General features: G+C 36.7%; 1 protein-coding gene across 1 annotated transcript in view; it reads right to left on the bottom strand.

Annotated features, from left to right (window-relative positions):
• Window positions 1-1151: 1151 nt before the first annotated feature.
• JAKMIP1 (janus kinase and microtubule interacting protein 1) overlaps window positions 1152-18434 on the bottom strand; it is a 153321-nt gene continuing 136038 nt past the window's right edge. The window contains exons 21-23 of the mRNA XM_080588974.1: window positions 4091-4156; window positions 2817-2892; window positions 1152-1279 (exon numbers count right to left, since the gene is read on the bottom strand). Of these exons, the coding sequence (XP_080445100.1) occupies window positions 2842-2892; window positions 4091-4156 (117 nt within the window). The 3' untranslated portion in view covers window positions 1152-1279; window positions 2817-2841. The remainder of the gene's footprint in view (window positions 1280-2816; window positions 2893-4090; window positions 4157-18434) is intronic.

Below are 18434 nucleotides of genomic sequence, written 5' to 3' on the forward strand. Positions count from 1 at the left end.
CACAGAGATGATTTTCAAGAAAATGCTTAGGAGGAGAAACTTTAAATATTGTGCTTTTAATATTGTCAGCTTGCCTCTACATTCCAGAAATAATTAAAATTACCTCTTTCTCCATATTGTCTTTCCAGCTCTGAAACAGCTATTTGCTTTTCTCTTTTTGAAAGAAAAGGCTAACCTTTTTGAATTTTCTAACCATTCTCCACCTTATATAACTCTTTTCAACTTCCATTTTTTTCAGTCTGTGCTTCACCCAAAAATTTTCTTGCAGTTCACGTAGTCAATGTCCTTGACTGTGTAAATTCAACTTCGCTGGTTGAGGTTGTGCTATTTTTGCTTCCTGATGGCAAATATCAACCTTCTTTCATGAGGATACCATCTTTGCAAAATATTTCTTTCCAAATACTTCTGTGCTTATCATATTCATTTACACATCAATTTCTTCAAGCCCGTTTTTCTTCTTGACAAGGTAACTGAGCACAGAGTATTATTCATTCTGTTTTCCTGACTTCACAGTCCATCTCAGAATCTTCTATTCTCCCAGGGCTATTTTTACAACTTATTGTCTTAATTTTCAAGAAATATTCAAAAAATTCACTTCTCCCATGCAGCTGTTAGCCACTTCAAAGATCTCTCTTAGTTCAATCTTCTATTTTGCCTTTTCTTTAAAACCCATCTCTTCTCCATCTGTGGATTTCCAACTTTTGAAATTAATATCAATTTTGTCACTGTGGGGCTCTAAATCTCTATTTGTTTCCAACTTACGATAGTTTTGTTTTTGTTTTTTGTCTTTTGTTTTTTATTCTGTCAGCTATTTACTATAGAGAACTCATTGTCAAACACTTAGGTTTTTATATAGATATTAAAAAGGAGATTTTGTGTTTGCTGGGTGAAAAGAAAACAACATTTGCTGAAAGCATGCAGAATGGAGACAACGATCTCAGTACTGTAAGAAAACCATTTGGTAGATAACAGTTCACATAGCAGCCAGTAATTGCACTTGTATTTTTTTCCAGTGTTTGATTGGTGCATGAGTGTAAATTCTGTTTAGACTTTTTTTCAGTGTTTATGATGTGCTGGTCCCTATTTGATTATTAAATCATTCCAGCTTGAAGCTATATGTTTAAAAAATCTCTAATTTTAAATTCAAATATTTAGCAGCTTCAAGTATTATGCAAACAGTTTTATGAAAAAAATGCACCAATTTAAAGCTGCTCAATAAATATTTTCTATATTTTTGCACGTGGACTCAGCTGTTCACTCCATAGGTTCTTTTAATAGCCTGTATAACAAAACAAAACAAAAAGAAAAAAAAATATTCTTCTCAGCTTTAGATAGACAAAATTAATTTAGGAATAAGTGTTGGCATTCATCCCATCACAATCTCTTCCTAAAAGTTTGATGTCAGCTTCAAAACAACAAGAACCAAAACCACCATCAGTAGAACCAAAACCACCATCCCATTTCTTCAAACACATCTTTGTAATCATATGCTCTTTTTTAAATTTTTATGTTGTTTATTTTTATTTTTATTTTTATATTTTTACAAAAGTAAGGCAAAATCAAAATGAAAGGTTAAAAAACTGTAAAAACTATAGCTGAATTTCACTTAATTTTCAATATCCATCTAATAATCAAAAGAAAGCTACTGCACTTGTAGCAAGTCAGTAATACTTGCATTGTATTATACCCACCAGCATCTACCATTGTTTCAATTCAAAACATAAAACCTATGCAGAAAATCTAGTAATGGAAGACCTGAGCCAGTTCCCAAGAGGAACTGAATAGCAGGGCTTACCAGGAGCTGAATAAACTTGTAAAAGAGGCCATAATACAGGACTGATTTTTCAGAAGTACTTGCAGTCTGGGCAGAAGATAATACAGTTTCAGGCTTAATATAAGGTAAATATAATAGCTTTTTTTGGATTGACTGTTGTCATCATGCTTCATCATATAGTACTTGACAGCAGCTTATAAATGTGTGGATTGAATTGACCACAATCTCTTACCATAAGCAGTTTCCACGAATGTAATTCAAAACAGATTTCAATGAAGAAAAAGTATTGAAAACATTCAAAAGTAAAAATATTGCATATTTTCAGTTTTTTTTTTTTTTTAAAAGACTACATAAATCTTCTATAGTTTTAAATCATATCTTAATCTTCTGTCAGTTAGGTTGTGGAGCTATCATCCTCACTGAAAGGCAGCATGCCACTTACATTGCTCCAGGGAAGAGGGCTTGGACTGATTTTGTCTCTAACCTGTAGTTCCTTCCTGTTCTGTGTGAAAGGTAAGCCTTTCTAAGTCTTTAGCTATAGCTATTGCTACAGCTAAAGAAATTCACTCTGTCTTTTGCATTGAGCACGCTGTGGAAGGGGTAGTGGGAATGATGGTTGTGTTTGAAGGGAGACACATGCAGATTTCTTAGTCTCATCCTTGCTATATTGCATGGGCACAAAGAAGGTCAGTCATATTCCAATTTTCTTGCATGACAGAAGGTACGATCCTATAGTAATAGCTGAACTTTTAGGTTAAAATGTACCCGCTCTACAGAACTGAGAAGAACCCATTGTAGTTCCAGCAGTCAATATCTTAGAATGCAAAATCATATCTTGTTGAAAACTGAATGACCTTCTGCAGAAGCCTAGGAAGCTAACTGAAGGCATCCAATTTGGATCTTAAAGGTGACTCTTCCTCTATGTGCAAGGAAAATCAGTAAAGCCTTCCCAGAGTATCAGGGTCTTACATAGATGATTCTTAAAACATGGCAAAATCTAGGAGTTAAAAATTGAGTACAAAACAATATAAAGAATACCAACCATACGTCTTGGCTCAGTTGTGTCATCAAGGCCACAGAATGAATGCTAGTGAAAAAAACAAAAAAAGGAACAAAAACTATAAAATAAGATCAAAAGAAAATGAGGAAAAAAAGAAAAGAAAAAAGATGTAAGATATGTAATATGAAATCCGATGACATAATTTTACAGCAGTTAGTCTTACAGCAATATTAATTGAGTTGATTTGAAAGAGAGACACAGTATACCAATCTTACTCTGAAAAGAGGGTACAAAAAGAGGGCACAGGGTACAAAATTCAGTATTTGAGGGCAACATTTGTGGATTATGTAAACTTCATAAACATCAGGCTTGGCTCTGTAACTTAGTCAAGCATGTACTTATAATTACATTTGTGAAAGCTTGCCTGAATCAAGACTTACCCAGCCGAGGGCACAAGCTAAATGTAACTAAAAGGGCAGAGAATCAGTTATGAGAAAATCATGAAGTGTTTAAATGGCACTTTTTCCTCATATATTGGCCGGAAGAACAAAACTGAGATTTTACATTATTGTTATGTATAGCATTCGGAAGCAGGACAGTTTGTTGAAGAATACATAGGGCAAAAATACTACCACCCTTATTTTCTGATTTGACAGAATTTTACATAAAACTTAAAAATTGAATACATTCCTAGGGGTGAATAAGAAGCCATACTCATGACAAAGTAAGTATAAGTGACCCGCTGCCCGTAGCTACAACCAGCAACAGGCATTGGATATACAAACTGCTGCTCCTTCAAAAGAAAGGATTTCCCTCCACAAGCAATCATTGTGTTCAGTGTCAGCGGCAAGTAGATGCCAGTCTCTATCCACTGACATATTAAACCTTCAAAAGACCAATGAAGTAGAAGTGTATCACTCATTGATTCTCTGATAACAAAAATTTCCTTCAGGCAGTCAAATTCAGAAAGAGATTTAGTCTCAAGGAAAACAGCTAAATATGATACAGATAGAAGGAAGTCCTCCACCCAACCAGGAGTAGAAGGATATCAGAAAATGATGAAGCCTTGAGAGGTCTCCTGCTAATGCAACATTAAGGTAAAGAAAACATTATTCATTTTAACTGATTACCAGTTTTCAGTTCAGTTTGTGGTTACCTCATTTAATACAGTACTGAACTTCAGATTTGATGTTTCTTGTATTAAAATAGATCTCCCGATATTAGGTTAAATACTACTAACATCAACATAACTGGGAAAAATAAATTGTTGAGGGGAAGGAGGAGGGAACATTGGCATTGCCCAGGCATTTATTTACCTTTTCCTCAATTTCTTTGAGTTGCCTCTTTTGAAGTTCTATTTTATCTTCTAGTTCTCGAATCCGCTGAAACAAAAAAGTGAAATAGAACTTATAATATCTACTTCAAAAAAAACATATGAATCAAAAATATATGAAATAAATTAAAAATGAAGAGAACAAATGCCCATTATTAATGTAACACTTCCTGTTCAGTTATATTGGACATGTTGATGGCAGGATTGCTCCATGTTTCAACAAAACCATAGCATTTTAAACAAGATGCACCTTCAGGCCATCATGTTTACTATCAGGAATTCTAATCTCACCACTTGTAAATTGTAAATTTAACATATATAAACAGATAGCACCACAGTTCCAAGTACAACACAACTACATGCTCTGCAACTCCCAGAAGTTTTTCTACTACCTATACAGTCAGCAGATGATACTATTACATTTCATTGTAACTCTCTCTTTTCCTATAAAACATGATTATGCTTCTGGCATGTTTATGCTATACCAGAAAAACAGATATACCAGCACACTTAGATTTTCAGGTCACCACCAAGATGCCACTCAGACGTTTAAACCCATTCCATTACCACGACCATCTCCCACCAGAGTTAGAGGGAACGTCTCCAATGTATCTTTCCCTATTTGAACATCCTACTTATTTCCACCCACTTCTTTCCTTTTTATAAATTCCTTTAAAATATCTATATATTCTTCTTATTATTATGTTTTGGGCTTCTAGACTAAGAGGATGTATTTTATTACACTATTAGCATATTGAACTTCTTACAGATTTTATGAACTAACTTCATAATTTTTTTTTATAGGCAGAAACCTGGGTCCTCCCCTGGGAATCAAGGAGAGACTTTATAATCTATCAGCCTTTTTTCAGGATTAACTACCTGATGTTTGCCTGGCCTACAAAATTAAGGTTATTAGCAGTTCATGAACTTTGAAAGGGAAATTATCATCTAGTCTAACTTCTATGCACAGGCCAACAAGTTTAATGTAGGAGCTGTGCACTACTCCCAAATTATTTTATTACTCCCAAATTCTTTTGAACAACATCTCTTTCAGAAGAGCACCCAGGCACTACTTATAAATCGGTGTGATTAACTGACAACTTAATAGTCAATCATCTGCATTCAAGTCAAAAACCTCTGATGGTGGGAAATGCCCCACACCCATGGCAACCCACAACAGTCCCAACAGCAGCAGTGGATCCACTGACGGCTCAGTACTGCATTGGGAACCACAGCGCATTGGGAATCTAATCTGGAATTACCCCAAAGACGAGGTACATCCACCCCACAAGATCACCTTGCCCAGGGCATGCTACTCTCCACCCAAATATTGCAGGCAGGTCACAAGCAACAGCTTTGATATTGTTGCTGCCATTTTTTGAAGAAAAGACTTTGCTTCAAGGATTGTTTTGCACATTGTGCAGTTGGAAGAAGTTAATCAGCCCCTCCCCTGTATCATGCTGCATTGCTCAGAGATTTCCCCAGATAATACAAACGCACAAAGCAGATTACCCTCATGTGACACAAGTGCATGCAGCCTTGCTGACAAATGCCTGGAGCACAGCTGTATTAATTTCACATTCCCTCTATTACATCTGAACTGATTTATACTTCTTTTACTCCCTGCTTGAGGTATGTCTATCTCTCAAGCACTTATTTTCATATACTGTATGTACCAGAAATATTACAAGAACTGTAAGAAGCCACGGGATGAGAAATAGGCAGGTGTCTCTGAGAAGTCTGGTCCATCAGGCTACACTCCTATTTCCCTCCCACTAATTTACGTTCTGCTGATTCCTGCTTACAACCACATCCCACATGCAAGTGACAGACCTATATTCTGGGGGTCCCGCCATGCTCTGTGACAAAATCTGACCATGGTGAGGTAAGTGGAGAGAAGCAATAATTTTAAACACCATTTTCACCTTCAAGATTTATTGTGTGAGCTATTGTTTCAATATGTGCTGAGAAAATGCCTCCAGAAAAAAAAAAAAAAAGTCCCCAAATATCTGGTGGCTTCCTCACCTCAGGGTTTTGAGTAAGTGTTCCTTTATAAAAGAATATTTTAATTAGGATTAGATAGCATTTTTCAGATTAGGGAATTCTGTTAATTAAGTAAAAATTGAGATGTTATTACTCCCGTATGAATTTTTAATCCTTTCAAAAGATACCAGCTACTCAGTTATTCTCTTCAGCTATTAAGAAAAGTTCTAAAAATAAGGGCTGAGATTTCTGTTTTGCAGTTCTCACCTATAACCTGTCATAACTGTTACACTTGGTGAGACTAAAGCAGAGAGCAGTTTTATGGTGAAAAAAAAATTACACTTTGCTAAGAATCAGTTTAAATACAAAGATAACTTAGGAATCTAAAGGGAATACACATAGGCTTGCATTTCTTAGCAGTGAAAATCCATCTACATAAAATCCTCAAAATGACTAGGTCTATGTCGGTAGGGCAAACATACACAGGGTAGATATATCCCATGGCGCAGAATTTGTTCTAAAATTTAACAGTGGGCTGGAATTTTCCACCAGGTATAAGAGCTTGGGGTTGTTTACTTGCACTTGCTTACTTGTGTTCCCCTGGAGTGTGGTAGGAAGATTATCCAGGGGGATGAAGTAGGCGTAACTATTTCAGTCAATACCCTGTCAGCACTGCCAGATAACCAGCCTAGTTCAGCTATTTATATATCCTGAAAAATCTGACTGTTATCTATTTCCATTTAACTGCAGACATGACTTTAAAAATATAGATATAAGAATGCAATTTATTAACAGGAAAAACAAAACAGATTTACATCTATGTACAGTAGGTAACATAAAAATCATTATTTTTCCCCTTTGTGCCTCTCTGTACTTATAAGATTTTCTTGATCACATAACGATAATAATTCGCAGAATATGACTTAAAAATATACATAAGCTACATAAAATAAATATAGCTTTAACAAAGAGTATCTTCTAGAAGCAGCAACAGATGTTCCTTAGTCAAGAGTTATATTAAACCACTGAGAAGGAAATTATACAAAAATTTCACATCCTAATTAAGACTAAAGGCAGGACTGCTTGAGTTTCAATATAAGCACTTACATCTTTATCTTCTCTTCCTTTTATTTGCAAGTACTATTAGCAATCAAGAAGCTGTGGACTCACTCTTAGGTCTTCAGCACCTGATGAGTTGCTTCCAATGAACTCTGATTTGTTTATGTTTGCAAAAGCACAACTGTGACAACAAATCATGCAGAGATATTTTATTGTTATCAAGAAATTCTACCTACTGTCATGCTTCAGGGCACAAATTGACGATCAGTAAGTCAAGCTTTTCCTACTGTGTCATATAGAGGTATAACTATTGCACTCTAAAAGATCCATTCAGCTCTAGCCTTGAAAAAGTTTTTCAGGAACCTCACAGAGTAAATCCAGTGCATTTTCAATAGAACAGACTGCGTGAGGAAGCCACAAAACCTATGGTACCCTCCTGTCAAAACACTGAGAAGTCTTTGCTGAGAATAGACCCAAAGCCCATTGTTTTACTTTATAATTATTATTATTATCAGAAAGGGACAGAAGACATGGGTAGACAGTCCAACAGCATGACAGTGTTTACGTTTCCAGTAACACCCCCAGTATTTGGCCACGATCAGAGGGAGGATCAGGACAAAGTGCAGCAGTGTTCTGCTGGGTTCCTACGGTTAATAGCTGCCCATTAGTCACATGAGTGCACCTTTTGGGGACTGGCAGGGTTGATGAGACACTGTGCTGTCAAGTCACGAAGCCATACAAAGGAATGACTGTAGGCAAACAAAGAGCCACAGTCAGAAACAGTGTAACGGGAACGTAACCGTGAAAGAGATGCTTGGATTCTTAATGCTGCCCACCTCGCCTGCATTCACATCCAACCTGCCAAAATAATGAATACAAATCTGCCATTCATTATATTGCAATAGCAAATAAAAGCTCACAAAACTTCAGGATGATGGATGGGCAGATCTGTGAATACTCCATGTCACTACTTCCCCCACACAGAGGTCTCCTGAGGTTTGGAAAGAATGCTGGCCGAGCATCCATTTTAGTAGGGAAAGCACCTACTTGACAAATCATACTTCCATGAGCAATGAAGTTTGTTGCCACTTCTGGGTAGGTGCTTGCAAGCAGCCAGAAAGCAGTAGGGCCTGCTGCAATGCCGAGCTAACAGCAGATGGCTCTGCCAGCCAGGCTATGCTGGAACAGCAAACGAAGCTCATTTAGCAGTGAGGCTCATCTTTAAAACCATTTGCATTTCCAGACAGCCATAGAAAAAGCAAACTGAAGACGGACAATATGTATGCCTTACTTATCACTTAAGTGCAATTTGAACAGACTTCTAAGATCCATTATAAATTATTTTAGGAGTAATTATATATACTTTAGCAAAAGCAGATGGCACTCAGCCCCATGGCACTCACCCTAAAGGACAAAAAGCTAACAGTTTGGTAAGAGAGAGAGCATCCAGAAAGCTGAGGCAGCGAAAGCATACATTTATACATTTTCTTTGGAAGCCTGTAGTTTAGTGATAGGCATATGACTGAAAGGTTGCTAAAGCACCCCTAACAAAGCACTATTTGTGGTATCAATTAACTGAACAGAGCCGTAAAAGGGAACTTTAACATCAGTCAATTCCAAGTGTATGAAGAGAGTTCACTGACTGCCTTGGTCATATACTGCCCTTCCTCTCCAGTTCCATGCTTGGAGAGCTTCCAAATACAAGGGGCTGTCAAATTGCCCCAAAACAGGAAATCAAATTTTTTCTCGGCACAAGCTTCCGAATGCACAGAAGATTCCTCCCAAATCTCATAACTGTCGTTTCCTTTCACCTCATGATGGGAAGTTCATCTTTCTGGGAAACAGGATGTATGTCTTGAAGTGCAATCATTCATTTAGGCAATTATTTCACTTTTGTAAGTTTGGACGGCAAGTGTCGTTGCTGTGCAGCTTCCAGTACTGGTAGGGAATTTTTGGCAGTAAACTCATACTTTCTGAGGTAACAGAGAGATGAGATACCAAGATGGGAGTACGTAACATTACTGTACCTAGCTGGCTGCTGCAAAGCATAGCCAGTTCCATGATGCCTAATTACTTTGGTGACAGCACTTCATGAAAATAAGTAGCCAGCACAGATCTGAAAAGGGCATACAAGTGGGTTTATGCAGCATTATGTCAGGGCTAACATGAGGTTCCAGAAGCAGGGTGGCTGGATAGCAACTTCAGAATGCACCAAAGGATGTCCCTGCATTTCCGACCAGTTCAGAGGTCTCTGCACCCACATCTCAGTTTTCCTAAGAGCTGGATATTTTTGCTAGAGATAATGGTTGTTTTCCAAATACACCCGAACTCAGCAAAAGGCTAGATAACACCAGATGCAAGTTCGTTATTGTCAGGAATCCCATAGGTACAAAAATAATAGTTTTAAAAACTGAAAAAAAAAAAAAAAGGCATTGGGTTCCTTGCAGACTGTTCAAATCAGAGACGAGGTCTAATAGAATGATGTTAATGCATTGTTCATGGAGAACCAGCTAGATATGCTATGTACTGACTTCAAAAGGGAATTTACGTACTAATTTCAAAAGGGAATTTTCTTCGGTTTTTAGTATGGTCTAACTCCCATGCCTATACTGCAGCTTCAAGGACATAAACATCTCTGGACCATCTGAGGAATTAAGGTTTACGTGAAATGCAGCAGCAAGATGATGGATACGTGCCTCAGAATATTCCTCTGCTTTCAGTAATAGATAAATTCCAATAGCACTGGCTTCAAAAACTCAGCTTGCATTAAGGATCAAAGAAGTACAAATAATGAAGCTAGTAGTGAAAATGATAACATTGCACTTCGGTTACTTCTTATCATTGAACGCTTTAACAAAAATGAAAAAAAAATGCTCAATTAGAAAAAGCTGATTACATTCCCACACTGTACACATGAAGTATGTATGTGCAATTGGTGTTGCAATAGCAATCCATCTACATTAAGTACCATTTCCATGAATATAGTGCCCATTCGAAAGGAGCACTTAATAAATGCAAATCCTTCCGCTGAGCTCAGTGAGCCCTGGACTGCAGTCACTGAGCCATCATTTTTTTCTTCTGGAGGTAATAAATCAGCCCAGTAATGATTTGTCATCATTTTGAGAGTTTGGCATCACAGGAACTTCAGCTTTACAAAGAAAGATCTCAGATGTAAAGAATTGCTTCTAAGATCCTAGGTTCAAATTTTTCTTACCAACTAACCAGAATGTGGGGATTTTTCTTTAACAATACCTCCAATTCCTATGAGAAATGTACTATGCCTCTCTACAATTACGCAGTCCATTCCTTGCATTTGGGTATTTTACCCTATCTCACAGTTACCTTCCTGGTAGCAAACAGATCCTGAGAATTCTGGTGTTTTCTGCTTTTGGACAGTGATGCACACTGCCTAGTATGCACTGAATGCACACTAGATGAAATGGGACTTCTTTATTTAAGCCCTTTGTCCTCTCCAATTCACTCATGGCATTAGCCAGCCATTCACAGTTCTGAACAACATTTTGGATGGTTTCAAGTCCTCAAGGAGCTTTGCCAACTGAGGAAAACGCTACAGGAAAGGAACTTCTGTGGCAAATTTCAGCTGCTGAAACAATGACACTTCATCCTTCTTTTAGTATCCAGCTGCAGGACTTATGTTCTTGTTTTCTAGATAATAGTGTAAGTTAAGGGTACATATGAACAAACACATTGTTTTACTGACAGTGACACCAAGAAAATGAATTTATTTGCCATGCTACTATAATTGTGAAAACACAAGAGCATACTATACAGGGGGCATAGAAATCACCTTAACAGTTCCTGTGACTCATTCTTATTGGATTTACACTCATCAGCAAATCCAAGAAAACAATTTGATAATTTTAGCACAAGGCAGACAAAGAAGGATTTGCTAAGCTGCTTACAGCCTCGGCTCTGAAATGTCTGAAAGGTTCAGGTTGATATACATTTACAGAATATGCACCATGAATGGACTATATCAGACATGAAAGATGTTTCAAAACATCTTTCAAAACAAGATGTTTCTTTGAATCCAGCATGTGATCAAGAATGTATCTAATTCTGCAGCAAAAGTTAGCAAGTGAAATATTTTATCAATCCAACATAGGGAAGAATCAATATTGCTTCATTATATCACTCTTTTAACCAGCACCTCAACGATATTAGGACACAGGTATGTAAGATATTTAATAATGTGAACAGCATAACTATGTTATATGTATAAATTTAAACAAAGATGAATATAAACTGCCATGCCTTTAGATATTATTTGAATCACTTAGCTGATGGATAAAATTCCTTAATGAAATATAAATATATGTATTTAGATCTAATGCATTTTAACAGCTGTTTAAAAGACCCTACTGTGCTTACAATACGATTTACATGGGTAATTGCTAGATGAATTTACTCAAGCTGTTGTATCTGCTACTGTAACAGGCCTGGACTCAGGAATCCAAATGCTCCCTTTAGTCCCATATTCCTAGAATGTGATTTTGCATAATGAACATAAGGAAATGAGCAAACACATTGTAACTTCAATAGCTTAAGCTATTTCTGTTCCATCTTGTTTTACTTTATGATCAAAAACTTACTATAAATTTCAGACATTTGAATATAATAATAATACCTCATTTTTGGATATACTATACCTCTCTGAATCTCACCAAGATATTTCTTTAGAAAGCAGGCAAAAACTTCATTCTTTTCCATGTTCTGTAATCTCAACCATGATAATCCAATTAACTGTTACTGAAGTAGGAGAGTTGTTCTTGTTAATCTTTATTATGCATTTGTAATTTCTTTATTTGCCTTCCTGAGGAGAATGAATCTTTTAGCAGCTCCACTGATGCATCTCAGCATGAACATTAATATGTATTCAATTACATTGGTCCTAGCAGTAAATCAGTGAATTTTATAAATGCATTTCAATTAAAGTAAGCATTTATTATTAGCTGATACTGAATGATTATTTGCATGTGAAGATATGGCTTAATATTTATAAGTAAGCTTGATCTTTATTTTTTTATTTTTTTCAGCACTGAGAGTCTTTGAATTTATGCTATGATAAAACTACATCCTACATCGATAGCTAGCAGCAGAAAGAACTGCTCATTTCATTAGGGAAAAAACAATAATTAAAGCCATATGAGCATTATATCTATACAGAAAGGCTATTCTAAGTCTATGGGAGCTCAGAGGACAAAACATGTTCAGTATATGAAAATTGACTGCTTGTCAGTCCAGACTCTTTATCTAGTAGATAATAAGAATAATAAAATTAATATTAAAAACTATAATATTTATTTAACATTACATTTAGAATATTTTATATTCTTGTGTTTTTGAATAGCAAATTACCATTTAAATAATTATATGTATGAACTGTGCATATGAAAATACATTTAGTCTCCACTTCTGTAACAGACTTCAGTATACTTTTTTTTTTTTTTTAATTACCTTTTCTCAACTCCCACTAAGAAACACAGGGCATTCAGGATTTCAGATGAAAGGATTTCAGCATTCAAACTTCAGATGAGAGTCTGAATCACACCTCTTTAAGGACAAAAGGAGAAGACTTTTCAGATATACCTGGTATATCTGGTATTCAGATGTATTCAGGTATTGGACCAGCCCTGCTATCATCCCTTATGCAGACAAGTAGCATTGCTAAGGCAGTTAGCAAAGCAGAGGTGATTTGATCCGAACCCTAAATATACAGAAAACATATATAAGAAAACATGGTAGGATAGATATATAAAATTACTAAAATTAACTCTCATTTATCATGTCATCTGTGGGAAATCACCAAAGTTTATTGTACTCCTGTTGTTATAGCAGCAACGATGGCTTGAAAGACTCAAATTCACTCCTGCACTATAAATCAATACCACAGGTCAACTATGATTAACCTAGTCATGATATACTTGATGACTGTAGATTACAGTTAGATACATATGGTATCTGATGCCCTCAAGAGCATTCATGAATATCAAAAATGCACCATCACCAGTAATCTATCATATACTGAACAGTCAACATTTTGCAACTGCAAGCATTAGAAAATGCAATAAAAGATCCCTGGTTGCCCTATGGATTCCTCTTTGTGTACAGCTGCATGCAAATAGCTGGGGATGAACTTTGCTAGCACCATAACACTTTAGATTTAAAATTAAAGCATCAAAACAGATATTGTCTATAAAGGGTTAGAAGTAAATTGTCTGAGATTTTCCCCAACTACTGTTGTGTAAGTATCCTCAGTAAAACTTACACCTACTTCCTGAATTCTCTGAAAAATCTGTGGGCTTTTGGCCAAGCCAAGCTCTGTTTAGCACAAAACAATGTGCCAAAGAGGACAAATGGAAGACAACACCTCCTCATGCCGATCAGCACGGTATGCTGAGCTTAACATCCTCTTCTAATTCAATAAAGTAAGCTTTCATCTCTTTGTCTCTCTCCAGAGCATTCAGAATCTAACATTAAGCCTTAATAATTCTCCCTGGGTGACAAAAAGATGGTCTATCAACCATAACAGATTACACAAAAAAGAGAAACAGAGCTGCTGTATTTATCCAAGCTTTACCTGAAATCAGTAACATATTAAGCAGCAAATTTCAGGTTCCTACTTCACATGGGCAATTAATATTTTAACAAATTAATGTTTTAAAATGAAGGTTTTCAGCAAAAACCCTATAAAACAACAAAAGCATGTTTTCTGAATGGCTCAGAATCTGATAGAAACAGTGACATCCAACCCTATGGGACTGTGAGCAAACTGCTCCCCCAGACATACCAAATGATAGCAATGTGAAAAAATCATCCTGCCTATGAGAGAGTGTGGAGAACTCAGGGAGGAATTGCATCCACCATAACTTTGCTTGATCTATTAGCAGTAAGAATGTAGCTCCTTAAGACAGAAAAAAAAAAAAGGAAAAAAAAAGGAAAAAAAAGAGAGAGAGAGAAAAAAGAAACAGAGTTTGGAGTTTCCTGATTTCAAGCTATGATTACATTTTGATATTTCAGGATGAAATAAGACCTAACTTCTGCTTCTGACTTTTCCTCAGTGCCCATGAAAACAATTGCCTGAGGCACCACATTTGCAGTGAACCCATCCCTATGACAGTGACATGCAGAGGTCAGTTTGAGTTACACCTTTTTGGCATAAAGGATTGTCCTATACCTTCTTCTAGTAAAACATGCAAAGTGGTAGTTTCTGCTTTTATTACCAATGAATAATCCAAACTAGTCATTTGAGTAAAGGCTACAGTTTAAACAAAATATAGTTAACATAATTACATCTGTATTCCGACTGTATAAAGCTGGAATTTGGATGCTTTCAGCATTCCACAGACGCATTATTTTCAGGTTTAGAAATGAAGTGATGGTTTGCTTTACTCTGTAAAACTGAGCTCCACCCAACAATATTCTAAACCAAATTAGATTAACTCCCCCCCACTCCAGTTTAGCACAGTGACTACAAAGCAACTCAGAGGGAACAGTTTTACACCTTCTGATGACACGGTGAACACACACACCTTTTCTATTTCTTTTTCTTGTAATTTTAAACAGACAAGACTGCTCTGGGAAATTAGTGGATTACATTAATAAAATCTGTCTCTCACATCCTTCCTGATTGGCAGCAACCATTTTTGGAACTGAAAGTGTATCAGTCTGCTGTCCTTCAAGGATTTTCTCGTTTCTCTTTGTACTTAATATAGAATGAAATCAGAATAAATTCTATTATACATTTTCCTCATGTTTGAAGACTGCCAACAGTGCAATGTGAATTAATCTATCCTAATTTAGAGCCTGGTTCTGGTTACTTTCCACAGTGTCTTACTCCAGAAACAGCTACACCCAAACCAACAGGAATATATTTCAAGTTAGGTCCTATATGATAGACATACGGCAGAATCTGACCTTTAGAATTTATTAATTTCAACAGAGAACAAAATCACAACCTTCTTTTCAGGAGATCTGGACATGTGACTCTCTTTCTCTCTCTCTCTCTCTCTCTTTTTTATTTTAAACTGTAAATAGAGCTTGCTTAATTAAGAAGTTGATATCACTACTTCAGAAACATATGGTATTGCTCTGTTTGAAATATTCTTTTCTAAGAGATTATTTTTATAGCTACGCCACCACATTTTTTCTTTCTCTCTAGATATTGCTTACCATGAAGCATGTTATTTATATAATATATCCTTCTTCACAGAACCTGCTAGTAATGATCCCCATAATTGCCAAAATGCACAAAAGTCATGCCACTGCATAGGCTAGAGCACAAATGTTACTTTAAATGAAGTTCTGCTAGAAATAAACCAGACGCTAGCTTATAAAAGTTTATAAAGATACTGCAGCACAATGAGATACTTTTTTGATGGCAATATACACAGGAACAGCAGTTGAACTGCATATACCCTATGGCTAGGAGCAAATAGCACAAGCTGCTCATGACAGATTTTTAATTAACATATCTTGCCTCCCACAAATAGAGAGGATGGTGGCACCTTCCCTGACTTAAAGGGAATACTGTCAATGTGCTTCAGCCAAGGATCTGTCCCCCACATTTGCATGTTGCAATCAGAGTTTAATAAAAGCTTTGTATGTCTTAGCAAGAAGATCTAAACACACAGTCTATTTAATTTGGTTCCACAGAAGCCTGGTTTCCTTAATACTCAGTGGGTATACACAAGTAATTCTACCTATATTAATGAACAGTAATAATGTGGGGTTATACACGCTAAAGATGAACAGAGCTACCAAATTAAAACAGGGCCTAACATCTTAAAATACGTTTATTTCACTAGAACAACACCAATACCTAGTGACTAAGAACTATGGCTTTACATCTAGAAAAAGAAGCACACATAGAGCAGCATAAGCTCACATGTGGACAGCTTTCACCCATACGCATCCCTGGCCTTTTCAGACAGTCTTTTTCAGCCTGAAAAAGAACATTTACCAAGCTAAACTTCTCCATCACTAGTTGGAGAAACATAGTTTCTGCTTCAGAGAAGCAGAAATTTAAAAGTGTTTGTAACACGGACATTTCATATCCAGTCTTGAAGGTCCACCATGCTGCCATGTCATTCTCCTTAACCTCCACTTCAGGAGATTAAGAACAGTACATACTGCAAAGGCACTGCACAGTGCACAAATATGAACAGGTCTAGACTACAGTTTTGCCAGAATAAATGTAGTGGGTGCTTACTGATGGCATTGTGTCAGCAAAACCTCTTATGGCCATAAATATATCAAGAAAAGAGGAAGGGTCATTTAACGTAGCATCTAAGGACATAGGACATTTAGAACATTAGGACTCTGCTAACACAGGTATGCTCTCATTTTTGTAGCATTTCAGCTTCTGTCATCTGCTAGTGCAGACGAATGCAATCCTACGAGGATTAGCCCCGTGACACTATTGTTCCATGCTATGGCATTTTGTTTGGTTGTTTTGTTGTTGTTTTTTAAGCTGTGCACATTGCACACAACCACTGGTTATCAGGGTTGACCACTATTCCAATAAGAACCCACAAATACAACCTTCAGAAAGGAAACAACCAAGAAGAATCTGAGTGACGGATTTGAAATGCAATATGCTCATTTCCCTTACGCTGGGCAAATTAACTATCTTTGCCTTTGGTTTTCCTGTCTACTATAGGGGGTTAAAAATAGATGACAAAAATGATAAAAATGCGTAGCTCCTTATTAGGCACGAGAATTAGTTTAACGTGTCCTCCAAGGTTGTAACATTAGCATGTCTAATGAGATGGGCACAACATGAAACTCTAATGACACACTGTAAAATGCATCTGGAGACAGGTACATAAATATCCATGGCTAATGAGACTTTGCTTATGTTAATATTTTGCTTTAGAGCAGGAGCAAAGTTTTATTCCATACCCATCATATTTAACTTTATATTGTGGAATAATCTGTGAGTATATAAACCATACCCAAATGAGGATGTGCTTCAACTGGCAGTGAGCAGTCCCTGGGACCAAACACACACCTGAAATGCACATAGCATGCCTGTTGGGTTCTTGGGAATACTTTTTCACTCTACGAATCTATTCCTACCACTACATCCTATTTGCCAATGTCATATGAGCCTAAATCAGAAGCTCTGCCCAGGTGTCCACAGCAGGCCACAGAAAGGTCCTAGCCAATTGTGGTCCTTCAAAGAGCATCATACTACATGTCTAGTGGAAGCGAAGGACTAGGCTACATCTGGTCTGATGTAAAAACCTCAGACTGCATATTGCGTAGATGTAGAGGCTTTAGCATCAAGTTTTCATGTGGTGTTATCTGCTCCTCTGAAACCCTTGAAAACCTCTTGAAAATGTAGACATAAAACTCTACCATCTACCAGATCCAGCAGAACTGAAACAGGCCAACCTGCAGGAAAATCTGAAAAGTTGTGAGCCTCTGTAGCACATGGCTGAATGGGTCTGTGTTCCTGATGAGAGACATTTATACAGCTAATAAAATAAAATTCTTATTCCACAGATATGTAAGCTATTGTTTCAGAGGTTTTGGGTAAAGACAGACTTGTGGTTGCTTGGAGCACAAAGTGTTTTTTTTGATCTTTCAGAGCTGTAATAGGACCTAAAATGATTAATGCTGTATTCACTAGTCAATGAATAGAGTCAACACAAAATACCATTCACACCCATTAAATGTCAGTGATAAATAATATTTACCTAACTGAAAAGAACTGCATTGTCATTCTGAGGAAAAAAAAAAAAGGTACAAAAACACCACAAGTGTGGCTAGATTAGACTAGCAAATAAAACCCATTCTCACTAATTTTCAGCTACACTAATAACATTAAACTAATAACTTCTGGCTCCATTCTTATTGTCCAAATTTCATATGTATTTACTCTACCATCTCTTTCTGACGCTTTTAGTACCAGCTGGTACCTACCTTCTCCAGCTTTCTGTACACCACCGCTGATCTGACACCCATTAAAAAAAATAAATAAATAAATGCAAAGGTTGCTCCTATTCTCCTGATCTCAATATTGCAACTTCCAAACCAAGGCAACATAGTGAAGGAGTCAAGAAAAAGGAGACTTTTAGTAAGTCAGAACTCAGCTCAAACACTGACACAGTGTAAGTACTTCTCATCACTGCATAATGAGAGGAGATGAACAAAATAGTCCTGGGTCAGCACGTTACATCAGTTCTGGCCTGTATTAATCTATAAAGCAAATCTGAATAAAGAGAGATCTGGACTGAAGTGAATGCAGTCCCTACCCC

The sequence above is a fragment of the Anser brachyrhynchus genome (assembly GCF_964034855.1).
Source record: "Anser brachyrhynchus genome assembly, chromosome: 4".
Classification (NCBI taxonomy): Eukaryota; Metazoa; Chordata; class Aves; order Anseriformes; family Anatidae; genus Anser; species Anser brachyrhynchus.